The sequence below is a fragment of the Alligator sinensis genome, unplaced genomic scaffold, assembly GCF_000455745.1.
Source record: "Alligator sinensis unplaced genomic scaffold, ASM45574v1 scaffold647_2, whole genome shotgun sequence".
Classification (NCBI taxonomy): Eukaryota; Metazoa; Chordata; order Crocodylia; family Alligatoridae; genus Alligator; species Alligator sinensis.
In genome coordinates, this window is record NW_005841832.1 from 3,657,450 (window position 1) to 3,685,185 (window position 27,736).

The window sequence follows — 27,736 nt, forward strand, 5'->3', positions numbered from 1 at the left end:
AGGAACCCCCACCCCAGCCAGCCAGCTGACTCCCCCCAGCCCCCACCACAGCCCTCAGCCCCCAGCAAGAAGCCCCCCATGAAGACAGCTGAAGACGTCATCTCCCGCATCCTCTGGGACCCCCTGCTGGACCCCAGCAGCTTCTCTGTGGGCTACCTCGACCGCTTCCTGGGTGTCCTGGAGGAACCCTTCACAGCCTTCTCCTGGAAGGACCTGGTGTCAGCTGGGCCTGGGGTGCTGGCCGTGCCCCAGCACCGCATCCGATACTTCAAGTACTGTGGCCGCATGGTGTGGGACAGGGCTACCCGTGCCGATGACATCTTTGGCTCCACCGGGAGCAGGTGCACCATCCTGGAGGTGATGGAGGAGGTGGCTGAGGCCCAGCAGATAGGCTCGGGAATGGGAGCAGGGGCAAGGGACCCTGACTCAGCTGTGGATGAGAACCATGCCTCAGATGGGAAGGATGGAGGTGTGGGTCATGGCTGTGAGGAGAGCTTTGGAGAGCCATGAGGAGGAGGAGGATGAAGATGGCCTCCTGGACCCATACAGCAGCCCACCAGCCCACCGGAGACTGCGCCCCAGCCACTTTGTAGCTGTCCGTGTCACCAGCCCAGAGCTCTGTGGAGCCATGGGACAGGTGCAGGAGACCCTGTCCTGCCGCTGCCCGGCCTTGGCGGGGTTCTGCGTGCCTTTGGGCAGCCTCCACCTCACATTGTGCCTGCTGCGGCTGGACACCCCCTCCGAGATCAATGCGGCTATTGTTGCCCTTCAGGAGCTCCAGGCTGAGCACCGGCGCCTCCTGCCTCCTGCCCCTGTGCTGCACTTCCAGGGCCTGGCTGCCTTCAGCTCCCGTGTGCTCTGTGCTGCTCCTGAGCCCTCCCCTGAGCTGGGAGCCCTGGCTCAGGCCCTGGAGCAGGCGTTCAGACGCAAGGGGGTGACGGTGATCCGACCCCAGGGGCACCCCTGCTTCCATGTCACCGTGGCCAAGATACCACCCCAGGCAGAACCGAGCCTGAGCCTGCCCACAGAGCTGCTAGGGGTGCTCAGCCATAGGGAGCTGGGGGGCCAGGGAGTGGAAGCGCTGTGCCTGTGCCAAGTGGGGCCAGGGAGACGGACTGATGGGTTCTACACCAGTGTCTTGGAGCTGGATCTGTACTGAGGACCCAGGGGCAGCCCCTGCCCTCCTCCCAGTCCTGTGGAGCTCATCCCCTCCTGGATCTGGGGCTCTGCAACTCAACCAGCTCTGAACCAGAACCCTTGCCCCCAGCTAGGACCCCTGGGTTTTGTCCCAGCTCTGGCAGGGATCCAGACCTGTTTCACTGCACTCCTAGCTTTTGTTCTTTCCAGACTCACGACAAGTGGTTCCGCTCCCCTCCACCCATGCTGCTGTTTTGAATCACCAGCCCAGAGCCCTGCAGTCTCCATTTCCAGCTTGCAGGTTTGGCTTTTCACAATGGTGCACCAGAACACTTGGGTTCCACTGACCCATGTGCTGTCCTCCTCCCCAGCCTACCAGAAACAGGAAAGTTAACTGAATCTCCTCAACTTAGGGCTCTTGCCATCTAAGTTGAAGGAGGCTATGATATGCCGCAGGCTCTCCAGCCCCCTCCTGCTGTAGCTTGGCCTTGGCCAGTAAATAGAGGACAAAGGGGCAACTTCAGCCTTGTCCAGGGGGCACCAATTTGGGATAGCCACCCTGCAGGGCCAAAGCCTGGCCCCAAGCTAACTGTACACCTGTCTTTCCCAGCCAGTACCTTGACCAGATTTCAACTCTACCCACAAATGGGAAAAGACCTAGGAGTCCTGGCTCCAACCCCCCTCCTCTGACCCACCCCAGCCCACTTCTCCACCCGGTCACAGCTAAAAAAACCCCAGGAAGCACTGAATTTGTCTGCCCACACCACAGCTGGTGGGGGTAGGACTTTAGGATTGTCCCTTAGGTGCATCTGAGGCTTCCTACAATTCGCAAGCTCAAGGGTGTTTGTTTCTGAAGAGGCTGAGAAAGGACAGTGATGCTGCTACTGGATGAGGAAACTGAGGCACAGGTAGTCTATACCTCCCTGGTGTGCCAGGACCAAGAAGCAGAGGGTGCTTATTCCAGTAACACCAGACTGAAGTCACATCCTACAAGTCCTTTCAAGGTGCTGGTTGATTGTGTAAAAGCTAACTGCAAGAAGTCTGAGGCAGAGGTGGGATACCAACCCTTATTCCATGGGTAGCCCCTGAACCATACTGCAGAGACAATAAATGTAGTGAGAAACCCTTTTTTTTCCCCCTAGAGTCTTTTTTTATTTGTAAGTTGAGGAAAAAAAAAATCACCCTCAAAAAGGGGGAAGAAAAAATTTCTGGAAAGGAAAAAAAAAGAGCATTTGAAATCCAGCTACTTGTGCACATCAACAAGTTACATATTTTCAAAAGAGAAGGGGAGAGGGAGGGGAGCAGAATACTAAAGAAACTAAAGATAAAAGAAAGGAAAATAATAAAAATAAAAAAGGACAAACAGGAGACAAGGTTGGGGGAGGGGACGGGTTGTTACCAAGTTACCTGTAAAGAAACAGAGGGGGGAGTGGGGGGAGGGAATAAATAAATAAAAATTAAACAACTGAGCAGCAAAACCAAAATCATAATTAAAAAAAAAATCAAAATAAAACAAATGAACTAAAAAGCCCCCCTCCAGGAACACAGAAAAAAAGGTGAAACACTTAGACGTGAGCGGAGGCTTGGCTTGGGTCAATCCCAGGGAGATGGCAGCAGCAGCTGTAGCCTTTCTCCTGTAGCATCTTGCTGTGGCTTGCATCACCCCTGCCTTTGCTTTTTCTCTCTGCTGTGGTGGATCCCTGATACGATTTGATTTAAGTCTCTGAACAAGAGTCTCTGGTGAGGGGGTTGTGGAAGGGATGGCAGCTCAACCTTTTTCGTGGGGTGATTTTATATTTTTGCCTTCTCTGCTGCTGGTTTCTGCAGGTTGCTTTGTTTTTTGCCCAGATGTGCCTCTTGTATACAGATTTTTGGCTTTCTTTCCAAGGCTGGACAAAAAGCTCCAAGGCAGGAGGGAGAAAGAGAGAGAGAGAGAGAAAACTGAGACAGTGTTAGTTTCGGCTCAAAGTGCATCTACGACTCAAAATAAGTCATTTGCTCTTTAAAATTCCCCCCAAATGGTTTCAACAGCAAAAAAACCCAAAACAAAACAAACCCCCCCCCCCCCCCCCCCCCCTTCAAAAGTACTCACCAACCCCCCCCCCCGCCTGCCCTGCTAAAGTTGATCCTTAAAAAAAAAAAAAAGGAAGTAGAAAATAGGTACTTTACAAAATACAATCAATTTTCTCTCCTTATTTACAGCATCAAAGAAAAAGGTTCCTGTACAGAATCCTGAACAAATATATACAGAGAAATGGGGGTCTCCAAAAATCATCAGGTCAGCTCTGTTCAAGAGGGAGTCGTTTCCTTGGCCATGAAAAGGGGAACGGAGGGGAGAGAGAGTTCAGGGCAATAACCCTGGGAGGTTTCCTGAGGGCTCGGCTCTAGAAAGTATCGGCTCCTTGCTCCTGAGGGGTGCTCAAAGGAAGCCGGAAGCTGAGTTCAGGGTGGGGCTGTGTGGTCCCCTCTAGGCAGCCTCTGGATTTCCTTTCCCTCCGGAGGTCGAGTCTGATCTCTCCAGGAGTGCGCTGCCCCAGCTGGGAAGGAGCTACCTGCTTCTTCTCATGCACCGAGATCCGGGAGCCAGACATGTGCATGTGTTTCGCTGGGTACAGATGGCATGGCCCTGCCCAGCCCCGGAGAATGTCTAGGAAGGCCTCTCCTTGTGACCGCCATCCAAGGCACTCCCCTCCCCACCACAACACCCCATTCCCTTCTGCAGAAGTCATCTGCTGGCAAGAGACCAAAGGAAAAGCATTAACATTGCACATGCCCCTGCCCTCCTGCTCTTCACACCGTGGAGGGACGTGCTGTCTGTCGGCTGGCCATCTTACCCTCTTCTGTCTATGCGTCAGAGGTGCATGAGGGTGGGGGGTTGGGGAGTGCAGGGAGCAGCTCCTCTGTGCCGGCACTCGGAGGCTACCAGAGCCTGGCCCCTCCAGAGCTGCCATGTGCTCCCCTTGGGCTTGATTTAACTGACGGGGGTCACATGCCAGGGGAGGTTTAGAAGTTGGACAGGACCGCTAAGCTCTGCTTGCAGTCAATCTTGGTGGTGTCGGCGCCTGCGTACGCAAGGGACAGAGGGGCCAAAAAGAGCTGGCACTCTTCCTCTGACTCGAAGGCCAGCTCTGACTGAACGTAGGAGACTGGGAGCAGTGGGCGGAAGCTGAAGGAAACAAAATAAAACAAAATCAAGCACACACACAAAGGAGAAGAGGGAAAACATGGAGAAAGAGGGCAAGGAGGGCCAACAATGAGATGCCCAAGGCAAGCAGTGCTGGGGAGCTGGCCTGGCACCAGACCTCCCAGCCTGGCACTCAGTGTGAATCAGAGCAAGATGGCCCCTCTCCCCAAGCAGCTCAATAGCCCTCTGCTGGCGGATAGAAGAGTCAAGTACTCCATGCATGCCCATAACTGACTATGGGATGACTGGAAACACCTTCCCCAAGCATACCCCCCCTACAGCAGGGCTGTATCCTGGGCCCTGCATGGATACTTCCCCTCCCCTCCCCAAGGTTGGAAATGCCTGGAAGAAGCTGGGCAGTGTCTGTGACCTGCCTCCCCCTGGGACAGCACAGATTCATTGTAGCCTCTTGCAGAAGCCCCTGCTACAGGGGCTCCTTTGGGCCCATTTCATTCTGTATTTTCTCTCCGACTCTACCCGCAGCTGGAGGGGATCTCTTGCCCTGTTAAGGCAAGTAGGCGGACAAAAACTGGCTTGGAAGTGGGTGTGGGGAAGAGGGCAGAAGAAGCATGAATAGGTTCCCTTGTTAGACTGGGAGAGGTCCTAGTACCCAGCTGAGCGCCGGTCAGTGTAAGGCCCTCTTGGGGAGGGAAAATGGTCTAATGCAGAGGTTCCCAGGCTGTGGCAGGTTGCTTGTGGGGTTGTGGCACAAACCCTCTGTTCGGAGCCCTGTCTGTCCACCTGGGCGAGTGGCTTCTGGGGTCACAGCTGAGCTTCTCAGGTTAAAGCCGGGGGGCCGGAGAGCCCCGGGAGGGAGACAGCCAGCTCCATGGTTAAAAAAAAAAAAAAAAGGTTGGGAACTACTGGTCTGTGTAGCAGGAGAAAACGTGTGGTGCACTGCAGAGGGGTGGGAGTGTGTACAGAGATCTACCGCCAAAGGAACGCTAGAGAAATAGGCAGATTGGGATCACCCAAAAAAAAAAAAATCACTGCTCTGGGAGTGATGATCCACCCCTTCGCTTCCCGCTGCGGTAGAGGGCTGTGAATCTCACTGCTCAGCTCCTTTATGGAGCCCCTGGAGGGATCCATGTGCAGACCTGGCAATGGGTACTTGCTTAGATGCAGGGGCTGTATAAGAGCAGAGAACAGCCTGCTGCTGTTTGGATGGCAGTTGGGATGCAGCCACAGGTACTAGCCACTTCCTACTTACCTGCCAGGGCAGACTGCTCCTGAGTACACTTGGAAGTCTTTAAGGCTAGCCCCTATCTGGCCTAAGAGGGACTGTGGGCAGGCCGCAGCCCAGCCCCAGCAGCAGCTGGGCATGGGAAGGTGGGAGTGGGTACTGGGCACCCAGATCTCCCACCAGCTTTAACCAGGAAGCACTTGGCACCCCCAGCAGAGGGTATCAGGCCAGGGATCCAGGTGTTGGGGAAAGGGAAGGCTGGGCAGGGGCGGATTAGCCGGCAGAGCGCTTGCGCAGCCTCACATACGTTTTGATCATGGCTTTAAGAGCCGTTTTCCTCTCCCGCTCAGCGAATTTGTCGATGAGGTAGCCGGACATACAGGGCGCCTCATGGTAGAGCTGGAAGAAGCGGTGGTAGTTGGACAGGGCCCAAGCAGCACGCAGGGCTAGGGCGTGGGCTACGCAGGGGTCTGATTTCAGCTCCTTGGTCAGGTACGCCAGCTCTGTGGTGATATCTGAAGGAGAAGAGAGGCAAGGCCCAAGCTTATTAGGGCTGACGGGGGGACCCCCACCACCTTCCCAGCCTTGGGGGGGTAGTTGCAAAGCAGAGAAGCATCCTGGCAGTGGCTGGGAGGTTCCCCAGTGTCCTGGGTCTGCCCTTTTCATCGGTGAAATAGGAGAGGCGCTCTAGGTTGTCTCTATAGTTAAGAGTCCTGCAGGGATTCCTGGAGGACTCCTCTACAACTCTACGGTAAGAGTCTACCAGAACTATAGGTCTTCCAAGCCAAAGACATGGCTAGAGTTACACAATGTAGGTGGGTACCACGGGCATCTCTATGGCAGACCTTCCCCAGACAGGGAGGCAGGGCTGTCAGGAAGGACAGCTGTAGACCAGGCTTAATAGAGTCATACCATCAAGGAAGGACTCCCCAGCTCTGCAGTCAACACACCTGGATGCAGCTCACTCACCCCCAGAGTTCTTGGTGAAGATGTAGTAGAGGATGCGGTAGGCAGTGAATTCCCCAACATTGCCCGGTAGGTTCTCCGTGTAGAGAGACTTGAGCTGTGTCTGGCACTGGTTAAACTCCTCATGATCCCCCTGGAGGACAGATTCCCCTTTATTGAGGCTGGGTGGAGGTCAGCTTGCTCAAGGGAACTATGATCAGCGACACAGCCGGGTAAAAAACCCAACCCAACAGCCCCCAATCCTGGCTCTGCTTTAGCCTACAGATCCCATCTCCTTTCCAGAAACAAGGCTGCAGGATCCTGAATCTCAGCCTCTCCTGCTCTAAACCAAAATGCCCCCCACTCCCTGCCCATAACTGGGGGTATAAATTAGGAGTCCTGTCTCCTACTTCTAAACCCCCTAGACCTCTCTCCTGTTCTTACCAGAACCAGGGACAGAACCCATGAGTTCCAGCCACTGGGTCCAACCTAGCATCCCTTCCTGCTTTGGCAAATTTCAAGGCATGCCCAAAACAAGGGTTCAATTTCTTCTGACAGATCAGCAAGATGCTGATGATGCCCTACCCCTGGCACGGCTATTCCCACTGACAGACCTCACAATGACTGGCTTCTCTCCCCCACACTCACCTTCTCCAGCGCTATCCGGGCATGGGTCTCGTATACCTCCACTGTGAACTCTGTGCGAATACCTTGAACCTAAGATTGGGGGTTGGCAAAGAGGGGAGAAGAGAGGGGCAGTGTTACCACACATGCCCTTGTTCAGCCACAAGCATTGGCTGAAAGCAGCCACAAAGAGGCCTCTGAGCTGGGGCAGAAGGCCTAGGCTCTTGATAAGCAGGCCAAAAGGGAGTGGCCGCAGTTTGGATTAGCTGTTGCCCTGACAGCTAGCCACAACTGCCAGCAACAGTTAGCACATGTGATGGAGCTGGGACACATTAACACTTGATGCTGAGGAGTTGGCTCTGCAGGAACTGAGGGGAAGCAACAGAAAGATGGCAGGTGCCATTGGCAGCCACCAGATCCAGTGAGGCAGACAGTCTTCTTAAGTGGTTATGAGTTCTTATCTGGGGGCAGGCTGCTAGTGCCAACCCTGACAGGTCACATAGCAAACCAGTGGCAGAACACTGTGGAGAACAGAGGCGCCCCAGTTCTCCTGCTCTAAGCCACCAGATCCTACTTCCCCTCTCAGACCCCAATGTCCAAACAAAACAAAACCACACCAAAGAGAAAAGTGCTGATACTGCTGTAACAAGACCCTGGCAAGGTCTCACATGGAATAATCAGGTGCAATTCTGGCCACCCATGCCTAATACACAAGGACTGACTGGGGAACAGATCCAGAGAAAAGTTACCAGACTGAGCAGCTCTTATGAGAGACCAGCTGGACAAAGCACAGGCAGAGAAGAAATTTAACTCTTGTCCATAAATACATCCATGGAGGAATACCAAGCAGGGAGAAGAGCTACTGGAGCCAACAGCAGCACCAGACCAGATGTTAACTGGATGGGAACAAACTTGGGCTAGAAATTACATTTCTAACCAGCACAGCACTGAAGCTTGGGAAGAGCCTTCCAGTAACAGTGGTGGGATCACCAAAATCCCAGAGATATGTAAGGTGTTTAGATCAGCAAGTGAATGGGACTGCCTTACACAATTACTTACAAGAGCAGGGGGCTGGACTCACTGCTCTAGGAAGACCCTGCCAGCCTGCTGTTTAGGCTGTTCAGGGCTTGTCCAAATAGGAAAGCTGACTGCAGCAGCAACAGGATTAGTCTTCTTCAGGTGCAACAGTGTGCAGACACCCTGCTTTATGCTGCAGTCATTGCTCCGTTTTTGGAGAGGCCAGTGTACCACAGCAGCTGGGCTCAAGATATTTGCAGGCAGGCAGGCCTTAGCTGACCCTCGCATGGCTCCTAATGCCCAGGAGAGGGAAGGAGTGGGGCTCACCGTGAGGTCCTGCCGGATGGATTTCATCTGCTCACAAGCAAAGACATAGTCCTGTTTCTCCTTCCAGTGTGACTTCACCATGGAGAGAGATTTCTTCAGTACCTGCAGGACAGAGTTATCCTTGGTGAGTGACGGGAAGGACAGGAGATCAGTGACAGTATCTTTATTAGGGGTTTCTCTCTCTGGGGACAGATCATTTACCCCTCCCTTGGCAGTTGAGGCGGCACTGGGCCTTGAAGCCAAGCTGGATCCTAGGCTACAAGACACCCTATTACTGCCTTGCAGATGGCTGTAATGCCACATGCTGTCCAGACTCCCCAGCTGAAAGGAGCTCTTCCATATGCCCCACCCCCAGCCAAGATTTGGGGTTCCTAGGGATGTTGCCTACACTCCAACCATGACCCCACCCTTCTCCCTCCACAAGTAAACCCTCTACAAATCTATAAGGACAAGAGGTGGGGAAATTGAGGCACTAGGAAGAAGTGAGCTAAATATCACACAGCAGGCTGTAGAGCTGACAGAAGCTCTTCCTGGGTCCTGGACTGGTGCGCTCTCCAGTTAAGCTGCACTGACACCAGAGAACTGTGGCTGTCAGCTTTCATGTGGCACCTGAAACTTTCGGTCTCTGGCTTTGGTGGCTCATGTGGTATTTCTGTACCTGTGATAGCATTTCCATCCCCCTTCATCTTAGCTTGGGGAAACCAGGCTCATGTGTGTGACAGAGCCAGGGACAGGGAGCATCAGTGCTCACCGAGACAGGCCGGACGGTTGAGGGGTCAGGGGCGCAGGTGAGTCGCAGGTAGTGCTTGGTGATCTCCTGGCTGGTGCCCATGATCTTGAGCTCATTCCAGTCAGGGCCCTCAGAACTAGCTGTGTCTAGGCTGTTGATCTGAAGGATGAGGGGCTCCAGCCTCAGCTTCTTGGAGTGGCCATGCTGGAAGCGGGCTGCCCGCCGCTGCTTCTTGAACTCCTTCTCAGGGTCCTCATAGTCCATGGTGGCCCTCTTGCGGTTACGCTTGGAGGGGCCCTGGTCATGCCTGCACATCACATGGAAGTCATGACAGGGTCAGGGGTCTGAGGCACAGCCAGGGATATAACCCATGTGTCCTGCTCCCCAACCCTTTGGGTCCAACCTACCAGCCCCTGCTTCCCTCCCTAGACCTGGAGTGAGAATCCAGGCATCCTGCTCCAACCCACCAGCCCCCACTCCCATCACCAGTGCTGGGAAAGAACTGGTATCATGTCTCCCAGCCCCACTGCTCTATAACCCAGCAGACTCCCCTCCTTTGCCAGACTTGGACATTGAACCCAGGAGTCCTAGCTCCTAAGCTTGGCTGCGTTGTACAGTAAAGCCAGCCCCTACATGGACACTGAGGTTAGAGAGAGCTTGTTCCTTCTCTGGCACAAGCAGGACTCCCCTCCGTACCTTTTACCCCTCTGCATCCTCATGCGACCCCTCTCTATGTGCCCCCCTCTGCCACGGTTCTTCTGTGCACCCCTGCGGGGCCCCAGGCGGGTCTCGCCGCCGGAGTAGGAGCTGTCCGAGTCTGAGTGGGAATCACTGTCAAGGGAGACATAGGTATTAGAGTGGTGCAGCTCAGCCATGATATGAGGGCAAAGCTGGAGTCATCAGGGAGCTTCCAGAACTGGTTCCAGAAGAACTAGGGAAGGGCAACAAGGATGATCAGTGGTGTGGAGAAGCTTCCATCTGAGGAGACACTAGAGAGGCTAGGCTTATTCAGTTTAGAAAAGAGATGCTTGAGTGGGAACATGAGAAGGATTTACAAATTAGTGAACAGTGAAGAGAAAATCTCAGGGATTTATTATTATTTACCGTCTCTCATGAGACAAGAACCAAGGGTCACAAAATGAGACTAGTAGGTAGTTAGTTTAAAAACTAACAAAAGGAAGCTCTTTTTTGTACAGCGTGCAATTGAAGTGGGGAACTCATTGCCACCAGATGCTGTGGAAGCTGACTGTTTAACCTGATTCAAAAAGGGACTGGACAAATCCTTGGGAGGAAAGGGACATCAATAACTATTGAGCACAGGAGTGATGGGCACAGCCTCCAAATCAGAACTTCCTGGACCTTAAATGCTTGAAGCTGCAAGTAACAGAGGAACAGCAGGAAAAACTGTGGTCATACCCTGTTCATTCTCCCTTTCAGCATCCTCTCTGTCCCTGTGTGACAGGAGACTTGGCAAGACAGACCTATGGGCTGGCTCATTAAATGGCAGTTCTTAAGCCTGAAATAGGTCTGTGTTAATGCAGCTGTGGATGTAACTGTGCCTCCAGTACAGGCCCGGCCCTACCTGCGCCTGAAGTGGCGGCTGGGTGAGCGCGACGAGGAGCGGGAGCGAGAGCCAGCACTGGAGGATGAACTGTTCTCCTTCATGAAGACATTGCGGTTCCCAAACTTGGTGGGGAAGCCATTCCCACGGGTGCGGCCAGCCCCAGCCCCACCACCTGCCCCACCAACCCCGCCACGTGGGGCCGGGGGGCCCAAGGTGCTGGCCCCAACCCGCTGCTGTGAGGGCTGTTGCTGCTGCTGCTGCTGCTGCGATGCCAGGCCTGAGGGCATAGAGGCCCGTGGAGAGTGGAGCGAGGACACTTCCCACCGCTTTTTCTTGGGGCTCTCAGAGATGCTGTCCCTGCCCAGACTGGAAAGGAGAGTGCGTGTGTTACTGGGGAGGAGAGGAGCAGCTGACCAAGGCCCACCTTGACAGAGCCTAAAAGACGGAGGCCCCTGTAATCTTAGCCCACATCCCCTCCTGAAGCTGGGATAAGAGCCAGGGGTCCTGGCTCTTTACTGCTCCTTCTACAGCACCTAGTTTCCTTAGCCTTCCTAGAGCCAAGAACAAAACCCCGGTGTCCTGAACCTTGGTACTTCCTGCTCTAACCCATACCCCACTCCCCTCAGGGCTGGAACGGAACCGAGTTCTGGCTCCTAGCCCCCAATGCTCTAACACGCTAGCACTACTTCCCTGCCTCCAGACACCCACTCACCCTGGCAGCGGCTCCTGGCTCCAGTCAATGGTGTAGGCTGTGCCGTCTTGCAGCCTGGCCTGCAGAACCTCCTTCAGCAGTTTCTCTGTTCTGTCCTTGTCTTCCTCGGACTCGCAGGCAGTGAAGCAGCGTTGGACGTATTCCTTCATGTCCTGGGGCCAGTCCTCAGGTTTGCCAGCTGATGAACTGGGGGAAGGGGAAACAAGACAGATGTCAGAGAATCAAACCTATAACTGTGGCCTTATTTAGGGATCATGAGAAGACCCTTAGCTGGGGGAAGGGTTTGGGAAGAGGTATTTATCCCTTTGACAGAGGGCATGGACCACTTGCTACAGACAGGGCTTACAGAGAGGTTAGACTCCCACCTTCAGCATTAGATCAAAATACAGATCTGGGAGACAGGGGTATTTAGATCCAGTCGTGTTTGCTGACTGGGGATTTTTCAGCTGTTTCCCTGCTTATGGCCATTTACATGCTCCTCTGACTTGGAAAGGGAGAAAATTAATCTGACAACTGCATCTCCTACCACCAAACCCAGCATGTGCAGTCAGGAAACTGCCCTGCACATGTGACATAGCTTCAACCTGCACTGTTTGGTCTGCATTGGACTTGACTGCTCCTTGGGTCATATGAAAGCTCCCTCTGAAAAAGGCTGGCTGGGGAGGAAAATATAGCAGAGGTGGGATTTGAAAATCAACAGGGTCCTGGGTCTGTACCACCTCCTCCCATCCCAGCTGCTTGGCCATCGTGCTCAGTGAAGGGGATACACACCCATGGTTATGATGCTTCTCCGAGTTCTGCTGTGAGCCAAAGTTACCATGCTGTTCTGCACCCCCAAAGTTCTGGTTTGTTAGTACAAAAGGGCGTTTCTGAATGTTGAATTTCAGGCCCCCTGCACCAGGGGCTTCTGCGAGAGAGAAGTGGGAAAAGTGGATGTTACCCAATGGCTAAAAGAAAGAAGGAGAGCGTTGATTTCAGAGGCCTGCGGGATGGACTTACTCAAGACCCTGTCACGTGTCACCTGTCAGCAACTTGAGTGTGGAGAGAGCTATTCAAACTCAAATGGACACGAGCAGCCAGTGGAGCTGAGCCTGGGAGAGGTGCTAAAAATCCATCCTCTAATTCTAACTGCACTCTCATGCATGCCCTCTCCTAAACTGGAGTGACATGGATTGAGGTCAGGGACATGCCCTCCATCCCAGAGGCAGTTGCATCTCACCATCAGCTGACAGGTTCATGTATAAAGAGAGCTCCCACACCCTACACCAGAGGTGGCTGCATCAGCACTAAGTGAGGTCCCTGCATAAGCAGCTCCACAGTGCACCCCTACCCCAGAGGCAGCCACATCTTAGCACCAGAAGAATCATCCTGGTATAAATGCTCTCTGAACTCCACCTAAGACAGCTGCATCTTGACACTAAGCAGCAATGCTGAAAGTGACAGTAATGAAAATGTGTTAGGAGATGGCTAAATACTTTAATATGGTGCTCTGGATGAAAGTTTCCATTGCCGGGAGGCAGGAAGGAGTTAAGTGCTGTAGGTTCACAGAGCGGGACACAGAACAAACCACAAAGAGGCTGGGAGTAGGGGGAGGAGGTTGTTTGCATAAGCAAAGCATGCCAATGTCATGGCGAGGACACAGGAACACCGCTGTCGGGTTACAAGACAGCTACAGTCATTAACTGCAGCTTGCCTTTGAGGACTTGCCTGAGTTCATACAGAGTCTGCTAAAGACTGCTAACAAGCCAGGAACCCCGATTCCTAGCCCTCCCCCACAACCCCTTAATGTTCCACAGAGTCTGGAACAAAACCCAGGAGTCCTGGCTCTCCACTCCAAGCTCCAGCTCCCCAGAACTCTTCATACCCTCCCGGAGCTGGGAGAGAACCCAGGAGTCCTGTCTCCCAGCACCACCCCTTTCAGAGCCAGCCTGAGTTGGGACTCACGTTTCATACGGTTCCAGATTTGCTGCCCTTTCTTAGGCTTGGGCCCCTCTGAGTACGAGTGCTGGCCATAGGAGGGGCCGGATGAGGTCTGCTGCGGGTGCTGGGGTGCAGAGGAGTTGCCCTGCTGTTGGCCTGCACCCCCCATGGAGTGGGCATTGTGCTGTGGAGGAGGCTGTGAGGGGGTCGAGGTGGCAAGCTGCTGCTGCTGGCTGGGATAGGGCATGCTGTCATCAAGGCCAGGGACTGGTGGCTGGGAAGGAGAGACACTGTAAACCAGAAGCCACCTTGGGTCATACCCAGGGATAGAATCATAGAGAAAAAAAAAAAAAAAGAAAAAAAAGTCAGGGTTGGAAGGGGCCTCAGGAGGTCATCTAGTCCAACCCCCTGCTCAAAGCAGGGCCATCCACAACTAGATCATCCCGGTCAAAGCTTTGTCTAGTCGGGTCTTGAAAACCTCCAAGGACAGAGATACCACCACCTCTCTGGGTAACTTGGTTCAGTGTTTTACTACCCTCCCAGTCAGAAAATTCTTCCTAAAATCTAACCTAAACTTCCCTTGCTGCAACTTAAGACCATTGCTCCTAGTTCTATCATTTGCCAGCACTGAGAACAGTCCAGCTCCATACTCTTTGGAACCACCCTTCAGGTAGTTGAAGACTGCTATTAAATCCCCACTCAGTCTTCTCTTCTCCAGACTGAATAAGGTCAGTTCCCTTAGCCTATTCCTGTAAGTCATGTGCCCTAGCCCCTGAACCATTTTTATTGTCCTCCACTGGACTCTCTCCAATTTGTCCACATTCTTTCTGTAGTGGGGGACCCAAAACTGAACACAGTACTCCAGATGTGGCCTCACCAGTGCTGAATAGAGGGGACTAATCACTTCCCTTGACCTGCTGGCAACACACCTACCAATGCAGTCCAGTATACCATTAGCTTTCTTGGTAACAAGGACACACTGCTGGTTCATATTCAGCTTATTGTCCACTGTAACCCCCACGTCCTTTTCTGCAGAGCTGCTGCCCAGCCAATCAGCCCCCAGCCTGTAGTGGTACATGGGACCGTTCTGTCCTAAGTGCAGGATTTTGCGTTTGTCCTTGTTGAACCTCATGGAGATTCCTTTTGGTTCAATCCTCCAATTTGTCTAGGTCACTCTGAATCCTAGCCCTACTCTCCAGCATATTTACTACTCTCCGCAGCTTGGTGTCATCTGCAAACTTGCTGAGGGTGTACTCTATGGCATCTTCCAGGTCACTGATGAAGACACTGAACAAAACCAGACCCAGGATCGACCTCTAGGGCACTCCACTTGATACCGGCTGCCAACTAGACATCAAGTCATTGATTATTATCTCCTGAGCCCGGTGCTCTAGCCAGTTTTCTATCCACCTTACACTCCATTCATCCAGTCCATACTTCCTTAGCTAGCCTGTGAGAATGTTGTGGGAGACTGTATCAAAAGCCTTGATAAAACCAAGGTATACCACATCCACCTGTCCCCCCACATCCACAGAGCCAGTCATCTCATCATAGAAGGCAATCAAGTTAGTCATGCCTGACTTGCTCTTGGCAAATCCATTCTCACTGTTCCTAATCACTTTTTCCTCCAAGTGCTTAGACATGGATTCCTTGAAGATCTGCTCCACCATTTTGCAGGGACTGAGGTGAGGCTGACTGGTCTGCAGTTCCCTTTTTCCTCTTTCTTAAGCATGGGCACTATGTTTGCCCTTTTCCAATTATCTGGGACCTCTGATCACCATGAGTTTTCAAAGATGATGGCCAGGGGCTCTACAATCTTATCAGCCACCTCTCTCAGCACCCTTGGGTGCATCCCATCCAGCCCCATGGACTTGTGTATGTCCAGCTTTTCTAAACAGTCCCTAACCTGTTTTCATCACTGTTGGCTGCTCACCTCCTCCCCAAACTGTGCTGCCTGGTACAGTAGCATGGGAGCTGACCTTGTCTGTGATGACTGAGAAAAAAAAGGCTCTTTAGCCTTTTCTGCATTCTCTTTCACTATGTTGCCTCCCCCCATTCAGTAAGGGACCCACACTTTCCCTGATCCTCCTCTTGTTACCAACATACTTGTAGAAACCTTTCTTGTTACCCTTCACATCCCATGCTAGCTGCAACTCCAACTGTGCTTTGGACTTCCTGACTTCATCCCTGCATGCCCAAGCAATGCTCTTATATTCTTCCCTAATTATTTGTCCATGTTTCCACTTCTTATAAGCTTTTTGTGATTTAGTTTACTGAAGAGTTCCCTGCTAAAGCCATACACAGCAGAACGATAAACACAGCAGAATGGTGGGGGACTTGGGATAGACTGCCTGACCCCCAGCAGCCCTCCAGTGCAGCCCTACTGAATTCCCTGGGATAGAGTAGGTAGTTTTCAGCCCCTTGTCCTAAGACCTGATAAACAACAAGGGGGTAACAGTCCCTGGTTAAAGGTGGAAAAGTGTCTTTTGCCACTGCAACTCAGGATCTCTTGAGGAGATAGCAGTGAGTGACAACCAATAGCATTCTGTAGAGGTGCACTGATACAAAGGCCCCATGTTGGATCAGCACTGATGAGGAAAATTGCGAGTATTGGCAATCAGCGTTTTTTGTCTGACACAGCTGATAATGTGGCCAATAAATGCCGTGTGCATGCACACAGGTGCAGCATGCATGCAGCCAGGAGTGCAGCCCTACAGCATGGACAGCAGCCAGGTCTGGCTGGGGGAAGGGATAAGTGGGGAGGGCATAAGCATGGGGGGCAGATCAAGGCCCCTGCAGTGAGGGAGGAAATAGGGCTGGCAATGGTGTTGGGACAGGGGCTACCCAGCTGGGCAGTGTGGGGCACAGGACAGAGTCAGGTCTCGACCAGGGGGCATCCCCAGATCTGTGTGTGGGGCGAGGGCAGGCTGTGCTCAGGGTGGGTGGTGCTGGGAGGAGGGTTTGGGGGGCTGCAGCCACCCCAAAATTTGCTGTAGCCCCCCCCCCCCCCCACTGCCACTGCCTGCCACAAAGCAGCCTGGCCCAGCCCCCCTGATGCGAAGAGTCCAGCGCAGCCCTGGCCCCAGCAGCAGCCCACCCTGCCCTGCATGCAGATCTGGGGGCACACGCCCCCACTCCCTATGCCCTCTCGGGGTATGTGCAGCAATGGGAGCTGCCACCCCCGCTACCCCAAGATGAACCGTGGCTCCATCCTGTGCCCTGCCCTGGCTGGGCATCAGCTACCTCTGCCCAAGCCCAAGCCCCACTTCCTCCATCGCAGGGGCCTTGGTCCCCTCCCCTTCCCTCACAACAGACTCACTAGTTGGACGCAGCTCTCCAGGCTGCGAGGCCGCATATCAGAATTGGATCGGTATTGGCTGATATGGCTCCTTAAAAATGGCTAGTGGCATCAGCCCCAAAAATCTCTTTTGCTGCACCCCTAGCATTCTTGGCTCCCAGGATGCCCTGCTTTAACCCATCAGACCCACTCCCATCCCAAGGCTGGGGGAAGAAGCCCACTGTCTTGGCTCCCAGCCACCCTGCTCCAACTAATAGGTCAATCTCCTGCAGGAAGCTTAGAGTCAAACCCCAGGGAAGCTGCCAAGCCAAGAGTGCCCACCCATCCCATGTGCTCTTGCTTTTGGACCACCAGGCCACAACCCTAACACCATTCCTGGTTCAGGAATGAAGGGAACAACTGCCCACAAGCTGCTGAAGTGGGGAACCAGAGGCCATGATGACTGGGAGGTGGGGGTGAGGAGCAGTCTATATCTCACCTGGTTCATGTTCCCTTGGTGCTGGCCTGGAGCTGGCGGCTGCTGGGGTGTTGATGAGGAATACGAGCCCGCAACCCCATACTGGCTGGGAGAGTTGTAGCCAGGATAGACATTCTGTAGACAACAACCCACAACACAGAATGGTGTCAGAGAGCTGGTGGCATCTTCAGAGTGTTGGATAAATTCTCTATCATTCCCCGCCCCATCATCTCTGGAGATGCTGGAAGCCTCCCTCCCATCCATGACTCAGCAACTCTGAGGAGCATATTCCCTTGCTTTGGAAAAATCATTTAAGGTGGGAGGGGAGCTCAGGTTTTCCCATTACACCCTGAGGGGGTGTCAACCACTTGGCTGTGCTACCTTGCTGACAGCAAGCTCCTCCCTTTGGATCCTAGTCCTCGAGATGCTGACAGTAGGAGACCTTAATGGTTACGTCCTTACTCACCATTGGGTAGTAGTAGTTGTATGGATACGTGTAACCATATGGCTGGTACCACTGGTAATACTGTTGCTGCTGCATGGCACTCAGGTCTCCTTGCTGGGATGAATACTAGAGACAGAAGGAGGAATCAGTAGGAATGACAGGCACCCCACTCAGTAACCACAGGCCCCTGCTGCATCCAGGACTTCCCAGGATGCACTGCTGCAGGCACCTCTCTGACAACCTACACAGTCAAATGGGTCACTAACTGGCTGGAGGGCCGCACCCAGAGAGTGGTGGTGAATGGGTCATTTTCGACATGCAGAGATGTGGGCAGTGGGGTTCCCCAGGGCTTGGTCCTCAGGCCTGCACTGTTCAATATTTTCATCAGCGACTTGGACGAGGGGGTAAAAAAAAGCACCCTGTTCAAATCTGCAGAAGACACTAAGATGTGGGGGGAAGTGGGCATGCTAGAAGGGAGGAATAGGCTGCAATCAGGCCTAGACAAGTTACAGGGGTGGGCGGATGAGAGCAGGATGGGTTTCAACACTGACAAGTGCAAGGTACTGCACCTGGGGAGGAAGAACCAGCAGCACACCTACAGGCTGGGGAACTCTCTTGTCAGTGCAGAGGCAGAAAAGGATCTTGGAGTCATTATTGATGCCAAAATGAACGTGGGCCGACAGTGTGGGGACGCGGTCAGGAAGGCCAACCATACCTTGTCATGCATCCACAGATGCATCTCAAGCAGGTCCAAGGAGGTGATCCTCCCCCTCTTTGTGATACTGGTCAGGCCACAGGTGGAGTACTGCGTCCAGTTCTGGGCGCCACACTTCAGGAGGGATGTGGACAATGTGGAGAGGGTTCAGAAGAGGGCCACTCGCATGATCAGGGGGCAGCAGGGCAGGCCCTACGAGGAAAGGCTAAGGGACCTGAACCTGTTCAGCCTCCGCAAGAGAAGGCTGAGGGGGGGATCTAGTGGCCATTTACAAACTAGTCAGAGAGGACCAGCAGGCATTGGGGAGTCCCTGTTCCTCCAAGCACTCCCAGGAGTGACAAGGAATAACGGTCACAAGCTGGCAGAGGGTAGATTCAGACTAGACATCAGGAGGTGCTACTTCATGGTCAGGGCGGCTAGGATCTGGAACCAACTTCCAAGAATAGTGGTGCTGGCTCCTACCCTGGAGGTCTTTAAGAGGAGGCTAGATGAACACCCTGCTGGGGTCGTTTGACCCCAGTACTCTTTCCTGCCATGGCAGGGGGTCAGACTTGATGATCTGCTCAGGTCCCTTCCGACCCTACAAACTATGAAACCACACCATACAGAAAGGCTGCCTAGATTTTCTCCATAGCCAGGAGGCAGCATGGACACGCAACAGCCAAGAGAGTGCATGCACCTTGCACACGTGCCTGACAACCTAACCAAGGCAGGAGATAGGTGAGAAGTGCTTATAGGGCTGCATTGGTAGCAGTGTGGCATGGTGGGGGTCTCAGTCCTCATTTGGGGCTGTGGTACTACTACCAGTAGTTACCACAGCAAACAGGTAAGGCATGACTGTCATTTTAAGTGAGGGGGCAGGGTGGTGTGGTGATAAAAAAAAAAAAAATCATCATACTTGAATCACTTTTTTCAAATTATAATCAGTTTTTTCTTTTTAAAAAAGCACAGCATTTAAAGCATAATGAAAATAAATTCTACAGGCTGTTGCATGTATTTAAATTCCAGTTACCAGTTTAAAGCAACTGTCTAAGGCAAATCATGAGCAAGAAGTTAATTAATTATCTAACGTGTGTGCAATGTATCATTCGCTCGTTCCTAATATACTAAGGCTGTAAAGTTAATAAGAATCAGAAAACAGCATGTAATTGCTTCAACAAGCATGTGCCTAAGGTGACTTCCTATGCTACAAAATGAGACACTATAGTCAAGGTCCTGTTCAGGGTGCTGACACAGCACATTTATGACAGTAAATGGGCTGTACTACATAGTAGGTTTGGTATTTGACTGGTCAAATAAAGTTTGGTCAACTGGCCCGTCAAATATCAGTCAGAAAATAAAAAATTGCCAATAGGTCCAAATAATACACAGAAAAAGTATAAATTTTCCATTAAATGCGTCAAAAAAACAATTAAGAATTCATATTTCCATCAAGAAAACTACAAAAAAGGTGTGGGGGTTTTTTTTGGGTAAAATTGCTATAATCTTTGGCCAGTCAAAAAAAAAATGCAGTCAACTGACCAATCAACTGATAATATTTGACGCATCAATTGACCGCCTTGCCAACCCTACTACATAGTATCATTAGAGACGCACATGATGCACAGCCAAAGCAAATCACTGAAATCCAAGGTGAAGTTACCTCCTAAAAAGCCATGTAGTAACTACTACAAGAGAAAGGTAGTTCACCAGGTCAGACACATCAGGGAGAAGGCAGGGCAGAGTGGCACCGTATAGTCTAATGAATTCAGAGGGGCATAATAAGCTTTTGTAAGCAGTAGCATGCCATGAATCTTACAAAGCAAGCTGTTGCTTATGAAAGCTTATGCCCTTCTGAAATAATAAGCCTATAAGGGGCTACTATGCCCTGCTTCTGCTTTACTACGCAAGGAGAGCCAATCTATTTGCATTAAGCAAAGGCTAATTCCAGAATGGAATCAGATGTCTTGCCACCTAGTGGCAGGACTCTAATAGTGGCAGGCTCTGCAATAGCACCAATTGTAGGCAGCCAGCTTGTTAGAACTGGTCATGGACTCGCTCTTTACTATGGAATAAAGTCTGAGGTAAATGATTCCACAGTAATTGTGGTGATTGCCCTCATCCTTAGTTGTAAATTCCGGTTGGTATAACCCTTGGGATGAATGAGAATGCACCTTGCTTTAGACAATGAGTGAAGGACAAATGGAATACGTAAAATTAAACAACAACAAAAACAACTATTTAAATTGACGATTTTCCACTTGGGAATTTTAAACTGATCCATCTAATTTAAAGGAGTCTTTAGTTACTCCCTGCAGAGTCTGGGGCCCCTACTCACTGTTAAGAAACAGCTGAAGGGCAGGAGAGCTTGGGAAGTAGAAAAAGGTGAGAAACCCAGAGCTTTATCCAGTAGACTAGAGCTAGAAGCAGAACCCACATCTGCCCAGCCGAGGTCCTGTGCTCCATCCACTAGGCTACAATACCTCAGGGTAGCTGAGCTCATGTGGAGAGATGTGTGATAAAATTGATAAAGGGCTTGCAAAGAAAGTCATATGAGGAGAGGCTGAAAGAGCTAGGCATCTTCACCTTGAAGAAAAGGCACTTAAGAGGGGACATGATGGAAGTTTTCAAATAGTTGAAGGAATGCCATAAAGAGCAAGAGCGAGAGAAAACACCTTTTCCACCTTTTCTCTTTTGCTGCAGAGTAGGATGCAGGCCAATGGCCTGAATTTGCAGCAAAGTAGGTTTAGATTGGATACAAGGAAACACTTCACCATTAGAAGAGGTAAGGCAGTGGAACAGACATCTAGGAAAGTTGTGAACTCTCCATCACTGGAAGGTTTCCAGGAAAGGGGTCAGGGACAATCTAGCTGTAGCTATGCTTTTGTTCTACTATGGGGATTTCCCACATTTATGGGCTTTACTGGTAGCAGGAAGGGGGGGGGGCAACGTGGGTCGGTGTTTTTAAGCCTTCCTCAGAGGCATTGGGCGCTGGCTGCAGCCAAGGGTGGGGATTTGGATTGGGTTCACAGGAGGTTTAAGGCTGGAAGGGACCTTGTGAGATCATCAGGTCCAGCTCTGCTGCTCTGGGCAGGAAAGACTGCTGGGTTGTGTCATTGCTGGGACTTAAACCAGAAGGTTCCTGGCTAGAGGATCTTGCCTTTCCACCCAGGGTCAGACTGATCACACCATGGGTGGGGTCAGAAAGGAATTTTACCCAATGGCCAGATTACTGTGGGCTGTGGTGCGTTTTGTTTTTTCTGTAGTGAGGCACATAGCTCTCTACCTGGGATCTCGAGTGTATATTAACAATCTTTCATAGAAGTAGGATGTTGGCTGCTGTGTCCCCCTGCTTTGCTGGTGGCAGGTTTGGATGTTATTGCTTGTGTTGTGTGAGGGATGACGGTAGTTTTACTAAGAGGATAGATTATGGATCTGTACAGGATGATTTGTATAGGGATGATCTTGCCTCAGGCAGGGGGTTGGACTAGATGATCTATGGAAGCCCCTTCCAGCCCTACTTCTCTTTGATTCTATGATTGAAACCCAAAACCTGGTAGCCTGGGTCAGGTGGGGCCTCCCTCCTTCGGTCTTCTTTACCTGGGCATTAGCTGGTGCGCTGCTGGAGCTCTTGCTGCTCCCAGAGGCGGCGTTGGCTTTACTAATGCTGGCCAGTGCTTGCCTGGCTTTCTCCCATTCAGGGTTCTCGTGCATTGGCCCTTCCATAGTGTTCTCCCGGGTGTTGCTGTTTCCCATATTGTACTGCGGGGCCCTGGAGAGGTTAGAGAAAAGACTAGTTACATTAGGAGCCTCTGCCCATGGCATCTGCTGCCCTGCCTCCTCCTCTCCAAGTACAGGCTTGGGAATCACTCCAAAGGAGGGCACTGAGGCTTCTACAACAGGTGAAGATTCAAGGTCCCCAACTGGCACAGTAAAGGAGAAAAGGTTAAAAGGGAAGCAAGCTGCACTGTAATAGAAAAACATATGCTGAGGCAGAAGCTCCATCTATAGAAGAGTAACTGTAGCCCTTCTCTCCAGAGTGTGGCAAGTCACGTTGCTCCATATACCCATGTTCTATTCTCTTGGGCCTAGGCTGTGCCAACTCTTTCCCCTACAGCCACCCAAGCACCTCTCCATTCCCTTCGCACGTATCCTGAGAAATATGGAAGTGTAGATCCCCTCCATTATGGGAAACAGAGGTACAGAGGGCAGGTCACAGGGTTCCCTTCTCCAACCCCAGGCCGGCAGCTGACAAAGCAATCCCAGTGGACTTGTTCCTGGTGGATGTATCAGGCCTGCAAGTAGGCTCTAAGCCTATGCTTGGGTATCCCAAGAAAAGGGCTAGTTAATTGAAGGCTTGGAAGGGGTTTTATATTCGATTTTCAGGTCTTGTCTTTCCACTCCTCCCTGGAACAGGACAGCTGACTGGAGACTTGACCACATTTGGATGTCATGGGTGGGTGGGTGAGTATATATCCCTGCAGAGGATCTGTATGGTCCCCAGCAAGGTACAGACAATGGAATAAAGTAGACCGGGGGGGGGAGGAGTTTGCTGCGTGGCAAGGGCGTCTAAGGGGAGCTGATGGAATTGTCTCGCTGCAGGGTTCAGAATGTGCCAAGACCTCGCAGGACTGAAGCCAAGAGCTGGGAAGTTATTTTTGTTGGTTCGTTTTACTAACCCTGGTTCAAATCAAACAGGAGGAGAGAGTGCCACTAAAGACTCTTTTCTTTCTTTAAACATATTTTTGATCCATGTCCCATACAAGGCACAACTTGTGGCTGAGAGTTTAAAGCCAGACAAATTGAAATTCCAAGTAAAACACATTTTTAGCAGCAAGAGGGAAATCAATAAATCCCTGGAACAAACTCCCAGAAGCAGGGAAGTCTCCATGGCCTGATGTTTTCAAGCTGAAACTCAATGCCTTGCTGAAAACTCTTTTTAGTCAAAAACAAGTGACTGGACCCAAGATAGGGGAGAGCTGGTGAAATGTAACAGCCTGTGACAGACAGAAGGCCAGGCCAAAAAGAACGGTTAGATCAGCGGGGTCAAACATTCAGCCTGTGGAGCCCTGCCGTCCAGCACCCCAGTGCTGCCCCTGTGTCTGATCTGACCCACATGGGGCAGGACATATGCACATGGCACAGGGCTGATTCATGAGCTGCCCGTGGATCCTTCCCTTTCTCCCTCCCCAGAGTACCTGAACCAGTGGCCACTGCAGCCAGTCTGAAAATTGTACTGCATAAGGCATTGATCCCAGCATGGCCAGAAGGCACTGGATCAAGTATTCTGGGGGATGGGGAAGGGAAGGGGAGGAGGTCCATGGTCTCAATCTGCCCTGTGGACTGAACCCATGCCACTCATCTAGACTGTGGGGTAGAATGAACTTGACACCCACATCCTACATCATCTAGACACCAATTTTCTTGTCTTACAAACAGTTCTCTACTAAATTGGTTACCAAGCTTTCCCAAGGGTGAAAGGGAAAGAGAAAGCAAAAAAGGTTTGGGGATTTCTTTACAAGTCATAACATGAAAAAAAAAACTGTTTTCCCATAAGGAGCAACCTTTACAATCCTCAATAATCTGCCACAGGGGAGAACCGTTCTCATTTCAGAGGCTTTTAAAAAGAAACTCAAAAGTTCTAAGGTTGCTGCTCTCCAAGGGGCGATGGGCTTGATGTTGACAGCTGCTGACACTGATAGGTAGACGCCTGGGAATGAGCATGGGTCTATATGGATGAAAGGGACTCACCTGCACAGAGGTCACAGCAAGATCAGGGCTTAGAATAACACTGTGCTAAGCAAACTGCTTTGTGCAATAAAAAGCAAAGGGGTTTATATATTTTGGTGATATCTGTTACTGGACCAACTGTTTAGGAGAAATGTTGGACCATTTTTCCGGCACTAAGTGCCCTTCTTCAAGCCTGGGAAAGATCCATGCTTCTTTCCCAGACATGAAGGAGGACACTTGGTACCCACAAGCTTGTCTAGCATCTCTCCCAACTACATAACTGGTTCAATCGAAGATATCACCCAAAATACACTTGCTTCTCCCATGTTTCCCGGACCATAATAGTTACCACACTCCAAACCTACTATGTATTTTCAACAAGATAGTTACAAAGCTGCTCAAATTATTTACTTGCTCAGCTGTATCCCAGTTTCTCTAAGTAGGGCAGCTGTGCTTGGAAACAACCCCCCCACCCCTCCCACCTTCTAAATGTGTTTTCTAAAAACAATGCAGAACAGGTTTGGCCACCTCCCTTCAAGTGAGATATTTCACTCAGACTCCTTTGCCTGCATTAGGGTACAGACAAGGGAACAAAGTACATGGAGTTAAAGGGGGGGGGGGGGGATTTACTGCCCATTAGCTGACTTAAGGTAACTCTCCCAGGTGTTTGCTCTATCCCACAGTAAGTACAAATTAAACCAGGGCTGTTTAGCTCTGAATGGAACCAAGCTAAATTAGCAGTTTAATTTCCACTTACTGCAGGATAAGATTGGACACACAAGTTACTACAGAAGAACCAACACACGGTAACTCTCTCCTCAGCCTCCTTAATTCAGCATCACTTCACTGTAAATCCAACTCCACATCTGACTGGAGATTCCTTAGCTGTTTTACAAGTGCAGTTCTCAGACCGATGCATTTAACCTACAGCCTTTGCATTATTAGACATTAATATTTATTTCCTTCCAATTTACTAAAGTGCTTAAAGGTTGTGCATCCACATACACTGGACATGCTCGATGTGAGCAATACCAAGGGCAACAATTTAAGGGCTTGTTTGTTGTACTGGGTGTAATTACCATGGCACACCCTACCCATAACATACCCACAGTTATAGCTGAACACATGTACTTGCACCAAAATATCCCACTCTCTGAACAGCAATTCTTGACCAGCATGCCACACAATGCTAATGCTGTTAAGGTGTGCAAGTATGATTCATACAATAAACCCAGAGATTTCAAATAGGAACCCATAGTGTCAAATTCATTCTGACCTGTTGTGGGCTTTCTGAGTTCTTTCCAACAGAATAACTGCTTTAATATTTTTCTGTAGTCAAAATGTGTGAAAACTAAGAGCTGACACTTTTCCAAGAGGGACCTTGAGTCTACAGAATTTAAGAACTGCTGCCTTAAAGGGGAATAAGCTATGTGATGATATTTGGATCACTGGTTGCCTGTGAACATGAAGGGCTGGAGCAGATGGCCCCAAAGGCCACTTCCAGTCCTATAAATGGGACAGCATAAACTGGGCCGACAGTAGATGACTGCCTGGCGTTATCATTTCAGCACTACATCATGCCCTCATTGAAAGAGTTATATCACTGCACCACCACCACCGTACAGGCCAGGCTTTCAATAACTTGCCACAATCTCCCTCCAACGTTTCCTAGCTCCATTTTCAAATGCCTTGGGCTTACAGCACAACAGCAACTGAAACAAAAACTTCCCCAAGGTCAGGGCTGGGATGCGCCAGGCACAAGACACACATGAACAAGCAGCAACCCCTGCCTTAAGAGTAAAATATGCTGAATCCACCCAGGTCATTTTAAAATTAACTATGCTGGATGAGAAGTGGCCTGAAGGCTGCTACTAACTCTAGTTTCACAGACATGCAGGCAGACAAACGATGTGTTTGTCCAGCTGCATGATGTTCCTTTCCTTTCCTTCCCTGACCTGCATGAGTCGTGAGCTTGTGCTCTGAAATAGTGTACCTTTGTAGCTGCTCAGTGACAGGATTGCTACCGATGAGGACACATGGCGACTGGGTATACAAGGGGAGATTTTAACTGGGTTTGATATAAAGGCTCCCTCTAACCCAGGGTTTCTTTGGCAATATCTGCCTCTATAAAAAGTGGAGTGGGAGAAAAGGGAGGAGATATGCTTACATATATGTATACATACACATATCTCCCCTCATATACAGATATAGATAGCTCTCCCCTTGTGCGTGCATGAGTGTGCGCACACATGGGTAGATCTATCTACATTTATATACAAGGGGAGATGTATATAACCTCTCCCCTTGTATATACAGATAGACAGACAAACATTGCCAAAGAAGTCCTGGTTTAAAGGGAGCCTTTATTTCAAACCAAATTAAAATCTCCCCTTGCGACATGCATAATCCCAGTCTCTACAGCTGGAGCAGTGGCGCTCAGCCTTTTTGGACTCGAGACACCACTCATAAGACTCAAGACCCCCTCACAGGGCTCGAGACCCCCTCCGTTAACTTTTGCAAATGGCACAGCACCCACTTTCTAGCAACAAACTGATCCCTGACAGCACTTTCCTCCTTGCAGAGGATCCCCACGGTGGGGCTGAGGCTCATGCTGGCAGGGACAAGCCTAAGCCTGCCTCTAACTATGCAGCTTCCCTCCTCACACCACAGGCACACTTCAAAGGAGCTGGCAGCACACCTGGCATCCCTGGACCTACCCCCCAAAGTCCCATGATCAGAACTGATCAAACCCTTATTCCCCACCCCTGCAAACCAGTAATCACCATTCAGCGGCCCGCTGGTCTCCCAGGTTGGTGGCCATTGCTCGAGGCCCACTCAGGAGGATGCAGACGGATGCCCTAGATGCTCCCGGGGCTGCTCCTCCCTGGCGGCGGCGGCGGCGGGACAATGCTCCCCGGCCGGGCCGGCGGCTCGGGCTGCCCCCGCAGCGAGTCTTTCGGGCCGCAGCCCCCTGCCCCGGCCTCCCCTCAGGCCTCGGCGCTGCCCCCGCCCGGCCCCCCGTCCTCGCCAGACTCCTGCTGCCGTCGCCTGGCCTCGCCTCCCTCTCCTGCCCCCGCTACAGCCGGGCCCGGGGCCCGAGGGCACGGAGCTGGCCGGGACGCGCGGGGAGTGGTGCGGAGCAGTGCAGGGAGGGGGTAGTCTCTCGCTCCCCCAAGATGGCGGTGGCACTTCCCTGCTCCCCCCACCCTGCCCGAGAGGAGCGTCTGCTTCCGGTGCCTCAGGAAGGAGAAGGAGAAGGAAGCGTGCGTGCGTGCATGCGTGTGCGCGCGATGACATCACGCGCCGACGCTCTCCCAGAGCCAGAGGGCGGGAGGATGGGAAAGGAGCGGCAGGGGGCACCAATCAAGAAGAGGAAAGGGGAAGAGCCTTGCGTGCGCGATGACATCACCGCGCAGGTGCACTCCCAACCGTTTCCCCCTCCCTCCAGACAGGGGGTGTGGGGAGCGGCCAGTTCGACCAATCGGAAATGAGGAAGGCCCGCTCTGGGGAGTCATTGGTGGGAACAGGGAAGAAGCTGGGGGGAGGGGCTTGAGGAGCAGGTGGGCTGGTACGGTATCCCAGGAGGGACAGCTTCTGTAAAAGAGGCAGCGCTTATAAAGGGGGCAGCTGGGTTCTATTCTGGGAGGGAGCGTAGAATGAGGTCGGGAGTCTGGACTCTGTCTGAGCTCGCGCAGACTGTTGGGTGTAGTGGTTAGAGCAGCCCGGCAGGGGGCGCTCCCTGCGGGCGCCTGGTTTACCTCCCACCACC

The 27,736-nt window shown here is 51.7% G+C and overlaps 2 protein-coding genes across 4 annotated transcripts in view; one reads left to right on the plus strand and one right to left on the minus strand.

Annotated features, from left to right (window-relative positions):
- LENG9 (leukocyte receptor cluster member 9) overlaps positions 1-3,212 on the plus strand; it is a 4,363-nt gene extending 1,151 nt beyond the window's left edge. Inside the window, 2 exon segments of the mRNA XM_014528005.2 lie at positions 1-491; positions 493-3,212. The exon segment at positions 1-491 is cut by the window's left edge and continues 14 nt beyond it. Coding sequence (XP_014383491.2) covers positions 1-491; positions 493-1,159 — 1,158 coding nt within the window. The 3' untranslated portion in view covers positions 1,160-3,212.
- Positions 3,213-3,233: 21 nt separating this feature from the next.
- Positions 3,234-27,215, minus strand: LENG8 (leukocyte receptor cluster member 8). Of its 3 annotated transcripts, XM_006014954.3 has the most exons (15): positions 26,751-27,215; positions 21,838-22,009; positions 17,565-17,669; positions 17,120-17,233; positions 13,368-13,617; positions 12,195-12,330; positions 11,424-11,609; positions 10,730-11,077; positions 9,844-9,978; positions 9,169-9,454; positions 8,418-8,519; positions 7,098-7,166; positions 6,474-6,603; positions 5,812-6,019; positions 3,234-4,303 (listed from the first exon to the last, which is right to left on the minus strand). In XM_006014954.3, the coding sequence occupies exons 1-15, from the start codon at positions 26,786-26,788 to the stop codon at positions 4,141-4,143; spliced, it is 2,442 nt and encodes an 813-aa protein (XP_006015016.1). In that variant the 5' UTR covers positions 26,789-27,215; the 3' UTR covers positions 3,234-4,140. The 3 variants fall into 3 exon arrangements, with proteins under 3 accessions (XP_006015016.1, XP_025052585.1, XP_025052587.1); XM_025196800.1 differs by lacking the exon at positions 10,730-11,077; XM_025196802.1 differs by lacking the exons at positions 17,565-17,669; positions 21,838-22,009; positions 26,751-27,215 and having other exon boundaries at positions 13,368-13,651; positions 17,120-17,234.
- Positions 27,216-27,736: the final 521 nt, after the last annotated feature.